The sequence below is a fragment of the Pithys albifrons genome, chromosome 5 (assembly GCF_047495875.1).
Source record: "Pithys albifrons albifrons isolate INPA30051 chromosome 5, PitAlb_v1, whole genome shotgun sequence".
In the NCBI taxonomy this organism is placed as follows: Eukaryota; Metazoa; Chordata; class Aves; order Passeriformes; family Thamnophilidae; genus Pithys; species Pithys albifrons.
Window position 1 is genome coordinate 41935790 of NC_092462.1, and position 15166 is coordinate 41950955.

Sequence of the window (15166 nt, forward strand, 5' to 3'; positions counted from 1 at the left end):
GATAAGCAGATTCCAAAGGGGAAAAAAATCCACACAAGGACAGAATTAAAATGAGGCTTCCTTCTGTTTGTTTCAGAGATTTAATGACGTATGCCAAAACTCTCTTCAAGTTTTCATGGGAACTCTGCAATTCATAACTGGTAACTTATAGGCATGTAAGTACCCCATTTTCACATACAGAGTGGAATTCATTTCACTGACATCTCTGACAACAGATCTGGGCTCCCCTTACAGTCAATGGAGCCATTTTCAGAGCAAGACCTACTTATACTAAGATTCTCTCTTATTTGACATATTTTGCTGAGTGACTCTCACCTTTATTTTGTGAACCAGAAAGAAAAAATAACATCCACATACGGGAGAGTATTATGGATGTCTTAAACCATCAACTACTGAAACTTCCACCAGGTGCACTGCCTGCCCTCACTTCAGAAGCGTGATTACAAAGATATGATTATGTGTGTTTGTTCCTTACAAGAGGACAAAAGAAGAGCATGTTTTTCATATGATCTGTGCTGAGCAGCAGAATCACAAAAATGTAGCGTGCATGTTAGTGTGTAGCTCCGGTAAGAGGACACAAAAATCCTTTGTTTAATTGTGGACAAAAGGGGCTTGGTTCTTTTCAATTAAAGTCACATGGATTCTTGCATTTACTTGAATGGAAGAGGATCAAGCTTCAGGGTTGAGCTAAAAGGGCAAAGACGGTTGCTACATGTTTGCAGAAGATTACTTTGTTGCCATTGTCACCGGCTTCCCTAAACATCATCTCCATGCTGAGTTTTTTGGCACGGTGATCGGCCCTTGAGTTGGAAGGCTAATCCACTGATCATTTATGCTTTAAGACAGTAGGTGAGGAAGAAGAGTCACTGTCTGAAAGCAGTGTCCTGCAGAGGAAGACAGGGAAGTGTTACTTCAGATACAAGTGGACAGATTAATGTTATAAATGACAGGAAATGATGCATGTGACCCTATAGTCACAGTGACCAGATGTGGCTCCTCAGCTGGTCAGCAGTGTCCCCCTCCTCTAAGGAGCTGCAGTTCCCATGCCAGCCAACCATGCTCCATAGCACCTGTGACAAGCTGGTGGTGTCCAGCTACTGATGATTTCCAGAGGGTATTCCAAACACAGCTGATAGTCTCAAAAAGATGCAATATGGTTCTGCTCAAAACAAAGTGACAGCACGTCAGTGTGCTCTGATAGAAGCAATGATTTAACATAAAAGTCAATTCCTTGACATGTCCTGCCTTGGGCCTATCAGCTTCTCAGAACTTTTGGATGCAGCCATGGCAGTAGAGTATGGATACTGAATGGAAAGAACTATAAAAAACAGATAAACACTTATTACACAACAAAGCACAGAGTAAACTTAGTTTGCACACTTTATTCCATTCTTCAGTCTGCTGATGGTGAGATAAGCAGAACCCATCCATTTAAAGAAAAAAGGTGAGCAGGATATTGCAGCTGCCTTCTTCCTCATGTTAATATAAGTCACCTAACTACTAATTTGGTCTCAGGAAGATATTTTGTTTTAGAGCATATTGGCAGAAAACAGGAACTTCTCCACTTTTGAAAAGATGTTTGCATTTGTATGAGCAAGAACATGTATCTTCTGATCATTGTGGGATGTTTGTTACTTGGTACCAGAAAGCTCTTTGGTACAGCTGAGAATGAAGCTAACAGGGTAAAAAGCACATGCCACTGTTTACAGGAAATGTACTGTCTAGTTTATCATCTTATTGAAATGATCTGATGTTAGCCCATGTCTTATTTTCAGGTGTTCTGAACTTGTGTAAATGAAGGAGAAAAATAATAATGGTTGCATTCGTATGACTTGTATTCCACCAGATGAATCAAGCCTAATACTTAAGGAAAACCAAAAGCAGTGATGTCTGGCATTACAGCGAAGTATATTTTGAATGGTGCAGTTTTAGAGAAGCTTTTGAGAATAGCTTACCTGGACAAGTACAGTACTACCTCTGTAACTCTGGCAAGGATGGCTTCTTCCCAGAATATCATCTATACAAAGGTCAGCTATGGCTTCCTTCAGCTGACTCTTTAAAGACCCCATCTGACTGGTACTCATTCTTTCCTTTCTTTGTATCTTGGATAATTCTTCATCTTATTCATCCTCTTCATCCCATGGAAGCCAGAGAAGCTTTTCTGCCAGGAAATATATATCATCAAAACCAGTTCTTTTGCTTAAAAGAAGCACTCTGTTATCATCATTTGAGCATTTCTACTAAATGCTAAACAGGTCTTTCACAATTACAGCCCCTTATGTACTTGTCCTGATCAATAATGCTACTTTTCCCCTCCCTCACCCCCAGGCTGAAACTCTTGCTGGGCTATCAATGGAAAGCCAAACAAAATCTAACCAATTTGTGTATTATTATGTGAAACAGGACAGGAATCAGCTTTGATTTCAGGATGTAAAATCAGGATTATGAAAGGTGAGAGGTAAAACTGCAAATGGGGAAAATAAGGTTTGGATTAAAACTCTGAAAATATTTTATCATAGTAAAATCTATAATATAATGAAATATTTTTTTACAAGAGAAGGGGAATACTCTAGCTAGGGCTACTGTTAGGACCTATTCTTTGTGAAAACTGGAGTTAGTTTAGAGACATATAAATAAATCTAAATAAATTGAATATAGGACTTCTGTGTATTATTGACTCTTGGAAGACAACCATTGAGATGGTTCTTATGTACACCCTAATATCACATCCCTGATATCACCATGTATGTCAACCTCAGGCTGACAATTGTCCATTTAGAAGAGAGTGTTTGTGGAAATGTATGGTCTCTCATCCTGTCCATCTCTACAAAGAGCAGAGTTCTGCTCTGCCTTGCCTCTTCTTACATCCACATTATTCTCACATACAGGCAGTGAAAGAAGAGACATAGCTGGGTCACAGAGGTATCAAAAAGGAGTCAAAAGGATCATGGTTCTCCCGTGCTTGCTCCTAGCCATTTTGAGACATGGGCAAAGTAGGGAATTCAGCCTGCTACCCTTGCTTTCCTTCCCCCCTGAGGCTTAGCAGCAAGCTAAGGCTTCTTTTTCCCAGGGAAATCTGCTCTAATGTTACTACTGCAGTCTACAGGCTACTTATCTCTATTTAAGACTACTGTCTTTATTTAACTGTTTGAAAGCAGCAACAACACTTAAATTCAGGAATCATTAGCTGTTCTCTGCTGTACCTTAGATACTGCTTCCTCCATAGTGACAAACAGCAAGTTTTATCTCAGAAACTACCTCTAACTAATGCTATGAATTATTCTAAAAATATTTTATTGGCTATTTCTTTACCAACTGTCAGAGAAAAAAAAAAGTTATGCCGAAATATTGGTTTCAAATTAAGAGTTAATTGTTATTAACATTTAATTTTAAATAACACGTTAATTTTAAGTGAACATTTTTGCTTTATTTTTTTTCTGCTCTGTGGGGGAAGTCTCTTATTTCTCAGCTTTATTTCCTCATGAGATGGCAGAATAATACAGCCATTCAAACATACTAAAAGCAGAAACACAACTCCTCAAAACAGCCAACATCTTTCTCAAGAACATCGTAGTGCTGATATTAATCCAAGTCCTTTTACACTGCTACACAGGTAGTGCTTTTTGGCTGCACAGTGTTATGTGCTACTATTACATCAAAGAATTCAATCTTCAGTTACTCAGTTACTTCAGTTACTCAAAGGTGACAGCACAATACAGTTTCAGTGTGTTACTGTCAGTGGAAGTGAAGATAATTGAGTTATTGCCACTTTCCAAATCTATTTGTGCAAAAATGAGACAAGTAGCATAAAATGACCCGAGGCTGAGCTGTAACAAAGCACAAAAAAAAGCAGCTGGTTTTATAGGTGTCACGGATTTTAAAATGAGGGTGCCCTCTTAAGAACATGAACACACAAAATTACAGACTTCCTGTTTCTTTAGCCAGAGTGACATCAGCATAATAAAGAATGTTTTGAAAGTACCGCCTACAACGTTGTTTTCATTCGCTTTTAATGAACTTGCCAACACATTAATGACTTGGGCAAAGCTGTGTGTCTGCAGCTACAGTTACTCAACAGTTTAGAGAGAGATATGAAAATCCTATGTAGGATATGCACTTGGCAGCTGCACGAGTTGGACTTTAGGAATGTGTTCAAATTCTTCTGTGAACTGGGGTCTTAAGAAAATAACCCTTGCAGACTGCCATCATGTGAGACACACTAATACTGCTGTGGGACTAGCCATGGAGCCACCTGGCACAGATCACACGGTGACAGAATCACAGGGAAAAAGGAGCCAGGCAGTGATCCTCTGGAGGCCATCAAAGCAGAGCCAGATCAGGCTGTGCCAGGCCTCAGCCAGGTAGCCTCCAAAAATATCCAAGAAAGGAGACCGAACAACCTCTCTGAGCAACCTGTGGTCCTGCTTGACCACTACTCAAGATCATGCCATGCTGAAATTTATCTGCAGGCTTAGCATGGCTACTCTTTTACTAGGGTTTTTTTAGCCTTGAATTCAGTCATCCTTGATGCCTTTTTTTTTTAAGTTTGCCAGATGCATTTTTCCCATTTTTTTTCAAGTTCCTAAAATATAAATGCAACATACTGCAAAACATACAGGTCTCCTCAGGATGTTTCAAGACTCCACAAGATTATTTTTTCCCCTGATGCTTACCAATTATTATTCATGCAGTAAAGACCTGAAAAATGTCTGAAAGAGAAGTAGAGAAGAAACCACAACATTTTGGTAGTTCTATCCCCTTTATATCATTCTTCCAGTAGAAAATTACATAGCTAGAAATTATATTTCTACTTTTGTTTCCTACTATAGTTGTGGCCAACATCTCATATAAATTCTTTAACAGCTTTGTGAAACACATGCTATTCTGTCAAATTTGGGAGATTTGCTGGTAGGCGAGTGGGTTTTAAAAGGCCAAAGTTCTTTGACACCTTGTTTAAAACATTCTTGAAGTGATTCCTCAGGGCAAAAATGTGGCTCAGCTTCCCCGAGTCATAAAGCCATCACTGCAGTCGTTTAGGGCTGGCTCGGGCAGCCGTTCTCATGGACAGGGACAGTCACACCGACCCTCGTGGGCCGAGGGACACCCCACACGGGCGGCGGAAGCGGCGGCGGCTCCTGCGCCTTTAGGGGCGGCCCCGCCCCGCGCGCGCCCCCGCCCCTCGCCGTGGTCGGGCCAATGGGAGCGCGCGCGCGGGGAAGGCGGGAGAATGCGAACCCCTGGCAGCGCCGCCGGCCGCGCCTTATAAGGGCAGGGCGTGGCGCATGCGCGCGGCGGCCAGGGGCGGGGGCGCCGCGCGGGGGTTTCGCTCCGTCGGCGGCACCGCGGGAAGGGGCGCGGGGGGCCGGGCAGGGAGCGGACACCCCGCCGCTCACCCAGCGCCGAGCACCGGCCCCGCCACGCCCCCCGGCCGGCACAGCGGCGGCGGAGGGGGGGAGAAGAGGAGGAGGAGGAGAAGGAGGAAGGCGCGGGGCCGCAGCGGGGACCCCGCGCCCGGTGCGGGCGGCGCGGCGGCGGCGGATGTGCTGCTGGCGCGGGGGGATGATGCTGGCGGGGCCGCAGCTGGTGGCGGGGCCGGCGGCGCCGGGCGGAGAGCGGGCCCGGCTGCTCTCGCTCTACGTGCAGGACTACCTGGAGTGCGTGGAGTCGCTGCCGCTGGACATCCAGCGCAACGCCTCGCTGCTGCGGGAGATGGACACGCAGTGCCAAGGTGAGCGCCGCCACGGGGCACCGGGCGAGGAAGGGAGACGGGGACGCTCGCCCGGCCGCCGCACATGCGCCTGGAGCGGAGCGGCTGGGGCCGTGGTGGGACCCTGGCAGGGCCCTGCGGGGCTGGGCCCGGGGCGGTGCCGGGCTCCCGGCGGCCGGTCAGTGCGGGGGGAGCAGCCTCGCTCCGGGGGCGGTGCTGCCCGGCCCTAGGCCCCGGCTCCGCCGTGCGGAGCCGCTCCCGCCCCTCTCCGCCCCGGCGCGGGGCAGCTGGAGGCGGGGGCGCGGGAATCGGCCTTTCCGCAGCTCCTCCCGCCGGGCGGGGCGGTGTGCCGGTTCCGGCGGAGCCCTGCCCCGTCCCACAGCACTCCGCACGGGCCGGCGGGGATGCCAGACGCGGCAGCAGCGCTCCCCTGGGTCACGGAGCGGCGCCGCGGGGCGGGAAGTTGCCCTGAACTTACCCCAAGGCACAGCTCTTTCGGCAGAGAGGTTCGGTGCCCGTTAAAGCCCTTCCTCCACCCAGCCCGGCGCGCAGCGGTGCCCGGCACTGCCCGCCTGCCCTGCCCTGCGGCAGGAATTCAGTCCCGCGGAGTCGGCCTTGGAGACGCATCTCCCTTCGTGGCGTGGGCAGGAGGGGACCGGGGGCGCGCCGAGGCCTGTCGGGCGTTGCGTGGCCTCCTCAGCAGGCAGCGGTTGTGAGGGGATTCTTTCGATTACCTTTCTAATTACCCGGAAAGATACATAAGAACAGGCTTTTGTAAGTTTCCTGGGGTTTTAAAGTTTAAAGGGCACAGACTTGCCTGCAGCATTCTGAATTCCTAGTCAATTCCTGGCAGGCTCTTCCCCTCCTGGTCTGTGGTGACTATCCAGCACTTCTCGTCTGCCTTGAACAGATTCAGTCTTTTATCTAGGCTGTGTTTCCTATATATCTTCATTCAGCCACTAATGCAGTAGTGGGCCACAGGAGAGGTTTGTTGCTACTCTTAACCAAAGCCTTCAACTGTTTTAAAAAACAACAAAAAATGTCTAAGACACTAAAAAAATGGATAAAAATATTTTGGGTCCAAGTCGGAAGATGTAAAAGCAATGCTATATTATATCAACTAATTTAGAAGGTTATAGTCTGTGAAGGAGTAACAAAGTCACTCCTGTGCTTAAAAAACAAATCCTTTTAGTTTTCATGAGCTCCACTAAACTTAATAAGATTATCTGTAGTGAACACTTTGCTTTGTATTGAGTTGGGTTTTTTTGGGTTTGCTTTTGGTTTTTCTTTAGCAGGGGCTTCAGAGCTGTTCATTAGAGTGTATGGATGACTTCTCTAATCTTAGGGACTCACAAGGTAAACTTCTATCTCTGTCAACCAAAAACTTATTTCCTCATTTTAGTGGATGGTGATCCATTTAAATCGTTCCAGGCTGTATCCAGGGAATAACTGATGTAGGTTGAATGTTGTTCTTTATCACAGTGTGAAAAAGTAAACAGCTACTGTTGGTGGATTCTTCTGGGTTGGGCATTCCAAATATGGGAAATCTGTGTAACTATACCTACACTTCCCACCCACCCCCTCTAAAAAACAAGAAGTCCGTGTAGGAGATAATGTGGCTGCAGAATATTGTACTCTGGTCATGCCTTTCTGGTTCAGCAGTGTACAAAGTACCTTACTACATGCTTTTCAGGAGTAGAGGTTAATTTTTTTTTCAGAGCAATGAGCAAGTGATGCAGCTGAAGATTCTGAGAAACAAAGTCTATGGTTTTAGTGGTAGTGGGAATGCTGATTATGAAAATACAGGTTGAGTTATTGGACAAGCGGAATCCTTCTCTAGTGAAAGTCTGGAACAGAATAAAATGTATTTGGCTCCTGCTGTCATACAGGTTTTAGAATTTATAGTAAAAAGCAGCTGTTCATGCTTAAGCTGCTGTTTCAAGACGTCAGCAGGAAAGAAAAATTGGTGGGAAGGATTTTGAGATAATAACTATGTCTTCTATTTAGCACGAGCTTGAACTGTTTCACAACTGTACAACGCAAATTCTTTAAAAATGAAAGCCAGTCTGTGAAATGCAGGTCTTTAGAAGAAGATAATTGTGCTGCATATCTTCTTGCTTTAGAAGTAAATAGTTCAGTATCATTCACTTACCTGTTCAAATAAAATCCTTAAATTTGGCATAACACTGTGCATCAAGTTTATCTGACAGTTTTTTCTAATGTATTTCCTGTTCCTTATGTGTAGATCTACTGTAACTGTTGGCTTGGGAAATATTTCAAAATCCAGTGATATAGAACAGAGTACAGACTAAGACTGATGTATAAGGCATTTGTTGATCTCATATTTAAGTTCATTAAACTTGCTTCTGAGAACTAAATTCAGTGAGAAATTCACAGCAACTCTTGCAGTTATTTTGCACGACTTTCGAGAAGGAAGGCTTGGAAGTCAAACTGTAAGCCACTCACTAGTTGCTTAAAAATATCCTGTGATGTACTAAAGAGAAGGTCATGTATTCTGAAAGGTTCAGCCTTGATTTAAAATACAACTTGCTGTAATTTGTTCTGGTAATAGAAAAAGCATTTTGAGTGGTGCAAGCTAATTTTCATCCTGATTGTAAATTTATTATGTAACTTGTTTTACTTCTTTTATAACTATGTTTACTTGAAAGTGTAGTATCAAACCTTTAGATGAATAAGAAGAGGAAGGCAGAGGACCTGGGGGATCCTAATTCTGGAGTGTTATATATCATGATACATAATGATTCTATGAATTTAAGGTTTCTTCCTGTGATAAAATAAGCTATTGCTTTGGTATGTAGGCCGGGGTTTTGGAAGTATTCTGATAAGGACTCTTAACAGAAAGTCCTGCTTCTTCAGATGGAGGGAGGATCTGGATTATCCATGCATCAGCAACAATGGTGTCCCCTTTCTTGGGTTATCCTTTCTTTTCCCAGTGCCTAAAATAAGCTTGCTCTGTGTTACAACTTGAGAATTTTTTTCTTGCAACAGATTGTGACCTTAAACAGTGATTTGATGACCACTGCAACTTGAATAATATATCCTATCTAACCCACTAGGGTATATTATACTTAAAATTTGTACTGTTTCTCATCAGTTAGAAATACATTCCTGTGTTTTTTTGAGCATGTTCCATCTTGTGCAATTATTCCTATTATTTTGTTTATTTTATAGAAGCCTTAAAAGAAATAGATGATGTCTATGAAAAATACAAGGCGGAAAATGATCCTGTTCAGAAAAAACGCTTGCAGCAGCATCTTCAGCGTGCATTAATCAACAGTCAAGAACTTGGAGATGAAAAAATTCAGATAGTTACTCAGATGCTAGAACTGGTAGAGAATAGAGCCCGTCAAATGGAAACACACTCTCAGTGTTTTCAAGATCTGTCTGAGAACGAAAAGCCTCTGGAAAAGGCAAAGATAGAGTCCTGCCAGCCGGAGAGATCTTCCCGCAGACCTCGTCGGCAGCGAACCAGTGAAAGCCGCGATCTGTGCCATATAGCAAATGGTATCGATGACTGCGATGATCAGCCACCGAAGGAAAAGAGATCAAAATCTGCCAAGAAGAAAAAACGCTCCAAAGCCAAACAGGAGAGAGATGTTTCACCTGTAGAATTTGCAATTGATCCCAATGAACCGACTTACTGCTTATGCAACCAGGTGTCTTACGGTGAAATGATAGGATGTGACAATGAACAGTGCCCTATTGAGTGGTTCCACTTCTCATGTGTTGGACTCACGTATAAACCGAAGGGGAAGTGGTATTGCCCCAAGTGCAGAGGAGACAATGAGAAAACAATGGACAAATGTACTGACAAATCAAAAAAGGATAGAAGATCGAGGTAGTGAAAGGAATTTATGTTTTAAGAGTTGCTCCTTTTATATTAAAATATTTCATTTCCCGAGAATGCTGTTTTAGGAAATGCATAAGACTATGCAATAATTTTTAATCTATACTGTTAATGGAGTATTAGAAGCTGTTATACCTTCTGTGATCTTTAACTTTCTGCACTGAATAACCAAATAATTGAAACAGGGTGGCTTCAGACCTTTCATAGGAGACATTACAAGCGTATGGAGCTTGGTTTCAATCTAACCCATAAGTATTTTAAAGAACCTTGTGAATTTTGAAGTAATGGTGGTGGGAAAGATACTGAAGAACTTCTCGTGTTATGGTAAAGGCTTTGAATAGCCTCACGTACATTCTAACAACTGAGTTTGTTCTTTATCCAGGATTTTATGTTTTCAGTTTTTGTGTTAATATCACACATTTGGAGTTAGGTTTTTGAATTCAGCTGTAACTGTAAAAGTCTTCCGAGCTAAAAGCAGATGTCTTCAGTGACTTTCATAGGACCAGTATGTTATTTCAAGGAGAAAATACCACTAACCTAAGCTTTAGGTTTTTTTTCCCCCGGTCAATATTAAACCCTTCTCTTTGTGACTTTATACTTGGGAGTCAATTTTTCAGTATGATAGAATTATGGTGTATACTTAATTTTGGATATTCTCAGTAGGTTTTGTTTGAGTTTTGTCAAGCATCCAGAGACGGCTTTTATCGTTTAAGATGATCTCACTATTGCCATAACTATTTCCTTGGTTGTTTATATTTTGCCACTGCTTACATAAACCTTGAAGTGATAAAAGGACCCCCTGAGAGGAGGGGATATTAAGTTTTCAGGGAACAGAAATTGGAAACGTGATGGAATCTTCATCATAATTGATCTGTAGAGAGCTGAAACATGACTGGTATTCCCTGGGGTGTAAACTTTGCTCTTCCGTAAGTGGGATTTGTGTCTGCATGTGGCCACACGTGAGTTTAGGCACAGCACCACAGTTCTTGGACTTGGACAACTGTCTAAAAAGCCTGAAGGTAAAAGCTTTCAATGAAAGTTTTGATAGATAATAAAAAAGAAAGCATAAGCATGCTTGGCATAGAGCCAGTAGACAATTCCCAGCAGGTTTGTGACAGGCTATGTAAGAGTCTTGTCCTGAAGTATGCTGGTAGTACCTAAATACTACTTGGGTGGTAGTTAAGATGAACTTCCTCACTGCCATGTCTTAGAGGAGATAAGAAAAAGGTGAAAACAGCTGTTCCTGCTCATTTGCAGTGGGAGATGCTGATGGAGAAGTGAGTGGGGTATTAAAGCCTGGGTTTAGGCTCCCTGCTGAATGCGCCTCTTGAGACTGGAGTTCTGGTGGGCTTTGCAAGGCAGGCAGCAGCTCTGCGGGGCTGGCTGGGGGGGTTTATCTGTGGGTTGGCTGCAAGGGCTCAGAATTCCCCATAGGTCTCTGCCCTTTGCTGCTCAGGTTTCTCTTGACAGCACAGAGGGGAAAGTGACACCATATTTAGCTGAGCCTGCTTGGAAAGCAGTTGTGCTGAGTTGAGAGCAGCCCAGAAGGCAGATGAGCATAAGCAAGCTGCAGTGGCTGAATGCCATCAGCATTCCTTCCTGGATCCCCACTAGAGGGCTGTGCTGGCCAGGGATAGAGGGTGGGATGTGCCATGTGTGGCATAAAGAAAGCCTTGGTGCTGTCAGGCCAGAAGGCCTGAGTCAGTATCAGGACACTATATTATAAATTATGGAACACACTCAGCTTGTTTCCTCAGTTATGATCCATTTCCTTAACAGGATTTAACACTTCCAAGTAGCAGTACTTATATGTCAGGGGACTGTAAAGGCGTATTTTGAATTTTTGCTCTAAAATTGTAGGTTTATTAAGCAGACCAGTGCTCCACTGGGGAGACCTGTACCACAGTAAGTAAACAGCTCCTGCAGGAAACAACTGTAGGGGCTCTGACCATCAGCAGGGTAGAGAGAGGGTACCAACTGTGCTTTCTGGGCGTAGTGGATGATGTGAGGTTGCAAGGATAGACTTCTTGAGGGGGCTGGATCATGGCTACTAATGGAGAATGATCAGGCCAGCTGTTGGAGATAAGCAGCATAAGTTGTCTGCTGTGCATTTTACTCCAATCTTTTTTTTAATATGCTATGGCTTAGTGATTCTCAAATTTCCTTGGAAAGATTGATTTGAAGCCTAGGGCTGAAGATTGTAGGAACATGTAAAGACCTAAAATAGCCATGCTCCCTAATATTAAAAAGTATCACTTAAGTATTAACACTGCAGTTGCAGAATGAAGTACAAGTGAATTTGTAACTATTAGCATTACTAATTTATCTTGAAAAGTATTGCTTGAATTTGCATTGGATAGATCAAGCACACTTTTCTCCAGTGCAGAGGAGAAAGCAGGGAGCCTTATATAATTGTTCATCTGAAATAATTGCTAAAGTAGGAAGTGTATGTTGGGGTGTTAAGGAAAGGAAATTTTAGATTTTGAAAGTGGTCCAGATAAATATTTCTAATTTGGGGATGCTTTCTTTTATGTTAATGGTCCTTCCAGTAGGGAATATGAATTCTTAAAGTTTCTAGTGAAGATACTGCTGGGGGAAATGGCACTTGCTTGCCTGCCTAATATATGAAATTGCTCAAATGTGGAAGTAATTCAGGTTATATTGCAGATTAGCAGCATGCCTCAAATGTACATGAGTGTTTCTAAAATTTCCTCTTTAAATGCTATGGCTAATTTGTTGTGAAGACAAACAGGAGAAGATCTGACACTATTGGACATTTAGCATTCACCACTTTTGTTTTTTTTACCCAAACCCAGATTTTTTGGGTTTGCATCCATTTTCATAGAAGATCAGTGGTAATTGCTGCAGATGCATGTAAGATGCTAGTATGAAATCAGAAAGGTAAGTAGAAAACTCTTCCGTTGCTTCTTAATGTTGAGTTCCTTCTCCTAAAGGGATGAACCTTGCTAGTGAAGTGAAAACAAAAAGTAAACACTGCTAAACAAGTTGATCTTCAAGATGTATATTGTTTTTCATCAAGTAAGTTTAGCTACCTGCAAAAAAACCCCTGGGCAACACACACTTTGGAATTTGATAGAAGTCTGTGTGACAACACAGGAACTGCTTCCGTTTTTGTAAATAATTGCTGCATTTTAATTCAGCCTAGGTTACATCTAGATTTCTTAAAGTTTATGAAAATATGGTGCACTTCTCTTAAGTTCTTGCTTTTTGCCTTTCAGTTTTGAAGTGATGCAAGTTCAGCAACAGCAAAAGGTCTCCGTAAATTATTTAAAAGAAGCTGTATCAGAGCAAGACTATTTCTTGATCATTGTCCCATGGACCAGTTTGATTAATTTTAACAAAATAATCAGTTAATCAAACCAAGCTTTAAAGCAAAACACAAATACATGTACTAGAAAGTCTACTGTTTTGAAAACAAAATGAGTGATTTCATATTTGCCATCTATATGGTAAGGCCATTTTTATATCTGCAGCACAATGGTAATACCTCTGTATTTAAACTAGTTTTCACTTACCAAGCTTTAGCTCATCCACACATCCAGAAACGGTAATGTGGTATTGACAAGTCTTGAAACCAGTGCAGAATGGTGGTAAGTGAAATGTCCCTGTCTTCCCTGAATTTATCTAAGGATTTTATTTTGGATATTCTTTCAGAATAAGCCTTTGTAAATAAGGTGGCATTTCCTAACTTTGAGCACACTTTCCTCTTTTAAAAGCCTCTCACTTCAGCTTGAAGGAAACTGCTACAGTTTGTCTGAATTCATACTTGACATGAGCAGTTTGACACTTCTGTGGCTTGTACCATTTCTGACTGCAACAGATCTGATTGTTAAAAGTCCTGATCTGGATTTTTATTCTTTAGGTTCAGCTGCTCTGTTGGGACAAAACTCCAATGATTGTCACACCAGCAAGTTAAGGGCTTAGAGATCTTTCTCCCTCTTATGTGCATACATGCTGCCTTTATTAAGAGGTCTCATTTCCAGTGGCTCTGCAAGTCTTCGATATTGACACCTCAGACTGAAAAAAATACCACAGGTTTTTGCCTCTGATCTTCTGAAACCGATGAGCAGGGCTGTCACTCAAATCCACAAGAATGGTTTTCTGTCCAGTGATGCTTTACTATCAGGGGTAAAGCCAGATATTAATGTTCAGCTGTTAAAGTCTCACGGACTTATATATCCTAGAAGGAAGACGATGTTTGGTTTTTTACTGTTGTACCATTGGAAGAGTTGAAAAGAGTTTGAAATTCTCTCTTGTGCCAATTTTCTGATTACTCTGCAGTCTCTGGAATAGCTTGAGGATTATGGATTTCCACTACAGCTGGCCAGTAAACTATTGTATTTGCTGAAAATTCTGGGAAATATTTCTGGGACGCTGTCATTTGCCTTGGAATTCAAGCCTCTTAAGATAAAACTAATATTACATCTGAAACCTTTCTAATTTTGGTTGGGGTAGTGTAAGAGTTCTAAAAGCTTATTTTGACAAGTTCTGCACTTTTTTCCACCTGTGTCTGCATTCTTTTGGTTTGCCTGGTATAGGGCAAGTTGAGTTTTAAGTCAGCCAGCATAGTTTTAACTTCAAGTATTAGACTGAACTGCATCTCTGTTCTGCTGCACCTGTATCCCAGCAGAGCGTTACTGACTATAGCATGACCAAATTTGTACTTCAAGCATTGCATGCTGCTTTCTTTTTTTTTTCTCAAATATACATCAAGGGAGTTATAAGTAGCATATACACAGATTAAGCTAATTTCTGTTCTCAAGGCCTGTTTTCCAGTGTAGAGATGAGTGCCTAGTGGGTGCACAGAAAAGTAAAATGCTCCCTAAAGATATTTACAGAGTGCCTCCACTGCATATGGAAGCACTGGTGAATGAATTTCACTACAGAAATTAGCTGTGCACATTAAGACTAGAAAAAAGTTAGTTTATAGTTGGAAGAACTGGGGGGAAGAAGCAACTTGGGTACTTTATGGGTTGAATGTAGTGTGATTTCAGAAGCCTAAAAGGAAACTTTCATCTCCTGCTGAGAAATAGAAGAAAATAAAATGAATTCTAGAACTTTTGGGAATAACATTCAGTAGAGATATTAGGATAAAATCCTGTCCCGATTAATTCTGTTGAGCGGTGTTCCACCCAGCATACTGACTTCCAGCTTCCTTTGATTAAAGCCTAAAAAAAGATTAAAACTCCATGGCAACTACTGTCTTAAATCCTGACAGCCATAGTATAAATTACATCTTGGAAAAACCTAATACTGAAAAGTTTTATTTAGGTCACCAGTCAGGCTAGGAAATAAAAGGCTTATAGATGCCACCTCAAACTTCATTTTGTCCCTGCATGGTATCAGTGAGGCGGAGATTTTTGTGGGAGGCAAACTGGATGCTATATAACTGCAGTATAACTTCAAAAATCTGACAAGTTTTAGGTGTGTAAACTTGCTTCATACTCCTGAGGTCAAAACTGCAATTTAATTGCGACTGTAGTCTTGCAGTCAGGAATACAGCAAGGTTCAGCTGAGAGACAGCAACACAGACAGGTATAATGTGAGATTATCACAGTGCTTGCATTTGC

The 15166-nt window shown here is 42.4% G+C and overlaps 1 protein-coding gene and 1 long non-coding RNA gene across 2 annotated transcripts; one reads left to right on the forward strand and one right to left on the reverse strand.

The window, feature by feature from the left end:
- LOC139672380 (uncharacterized) lies at positions 1 to 5983 on the reverse strand. The gene is made up of 3 exons (XR_011697921.1): positions 5650 to 5983; positions 1956 to 2161; positions 1 to 884 (listed from the first exon to the last, which is right to left on the reverse strand). It is a non-coding gene; the product is annotated as an uncharacterized lncRNA (long non-coding RNA).
- ING2 (inhibitor of growth family member 2) lies at positions 5197 to 10170 on the forward strand. The gene is made up of 2 exons (XM_071556292.1): positions 5197 to 5728; positions 8900 to 10170. The coding sequence occupies exons 1-2, from the start codon at positions 5197 to 5199 to the stop codon at positions 9568 to 9570; spliced, it is 1203 nt and encodes a 400-aa protein (XP_071412393.1). The 3' UTR covers positions 9571 to 10170.
- The last annotated feature ends 4996 nt before the right edge of the window (positions 10171 to 15166 follow it).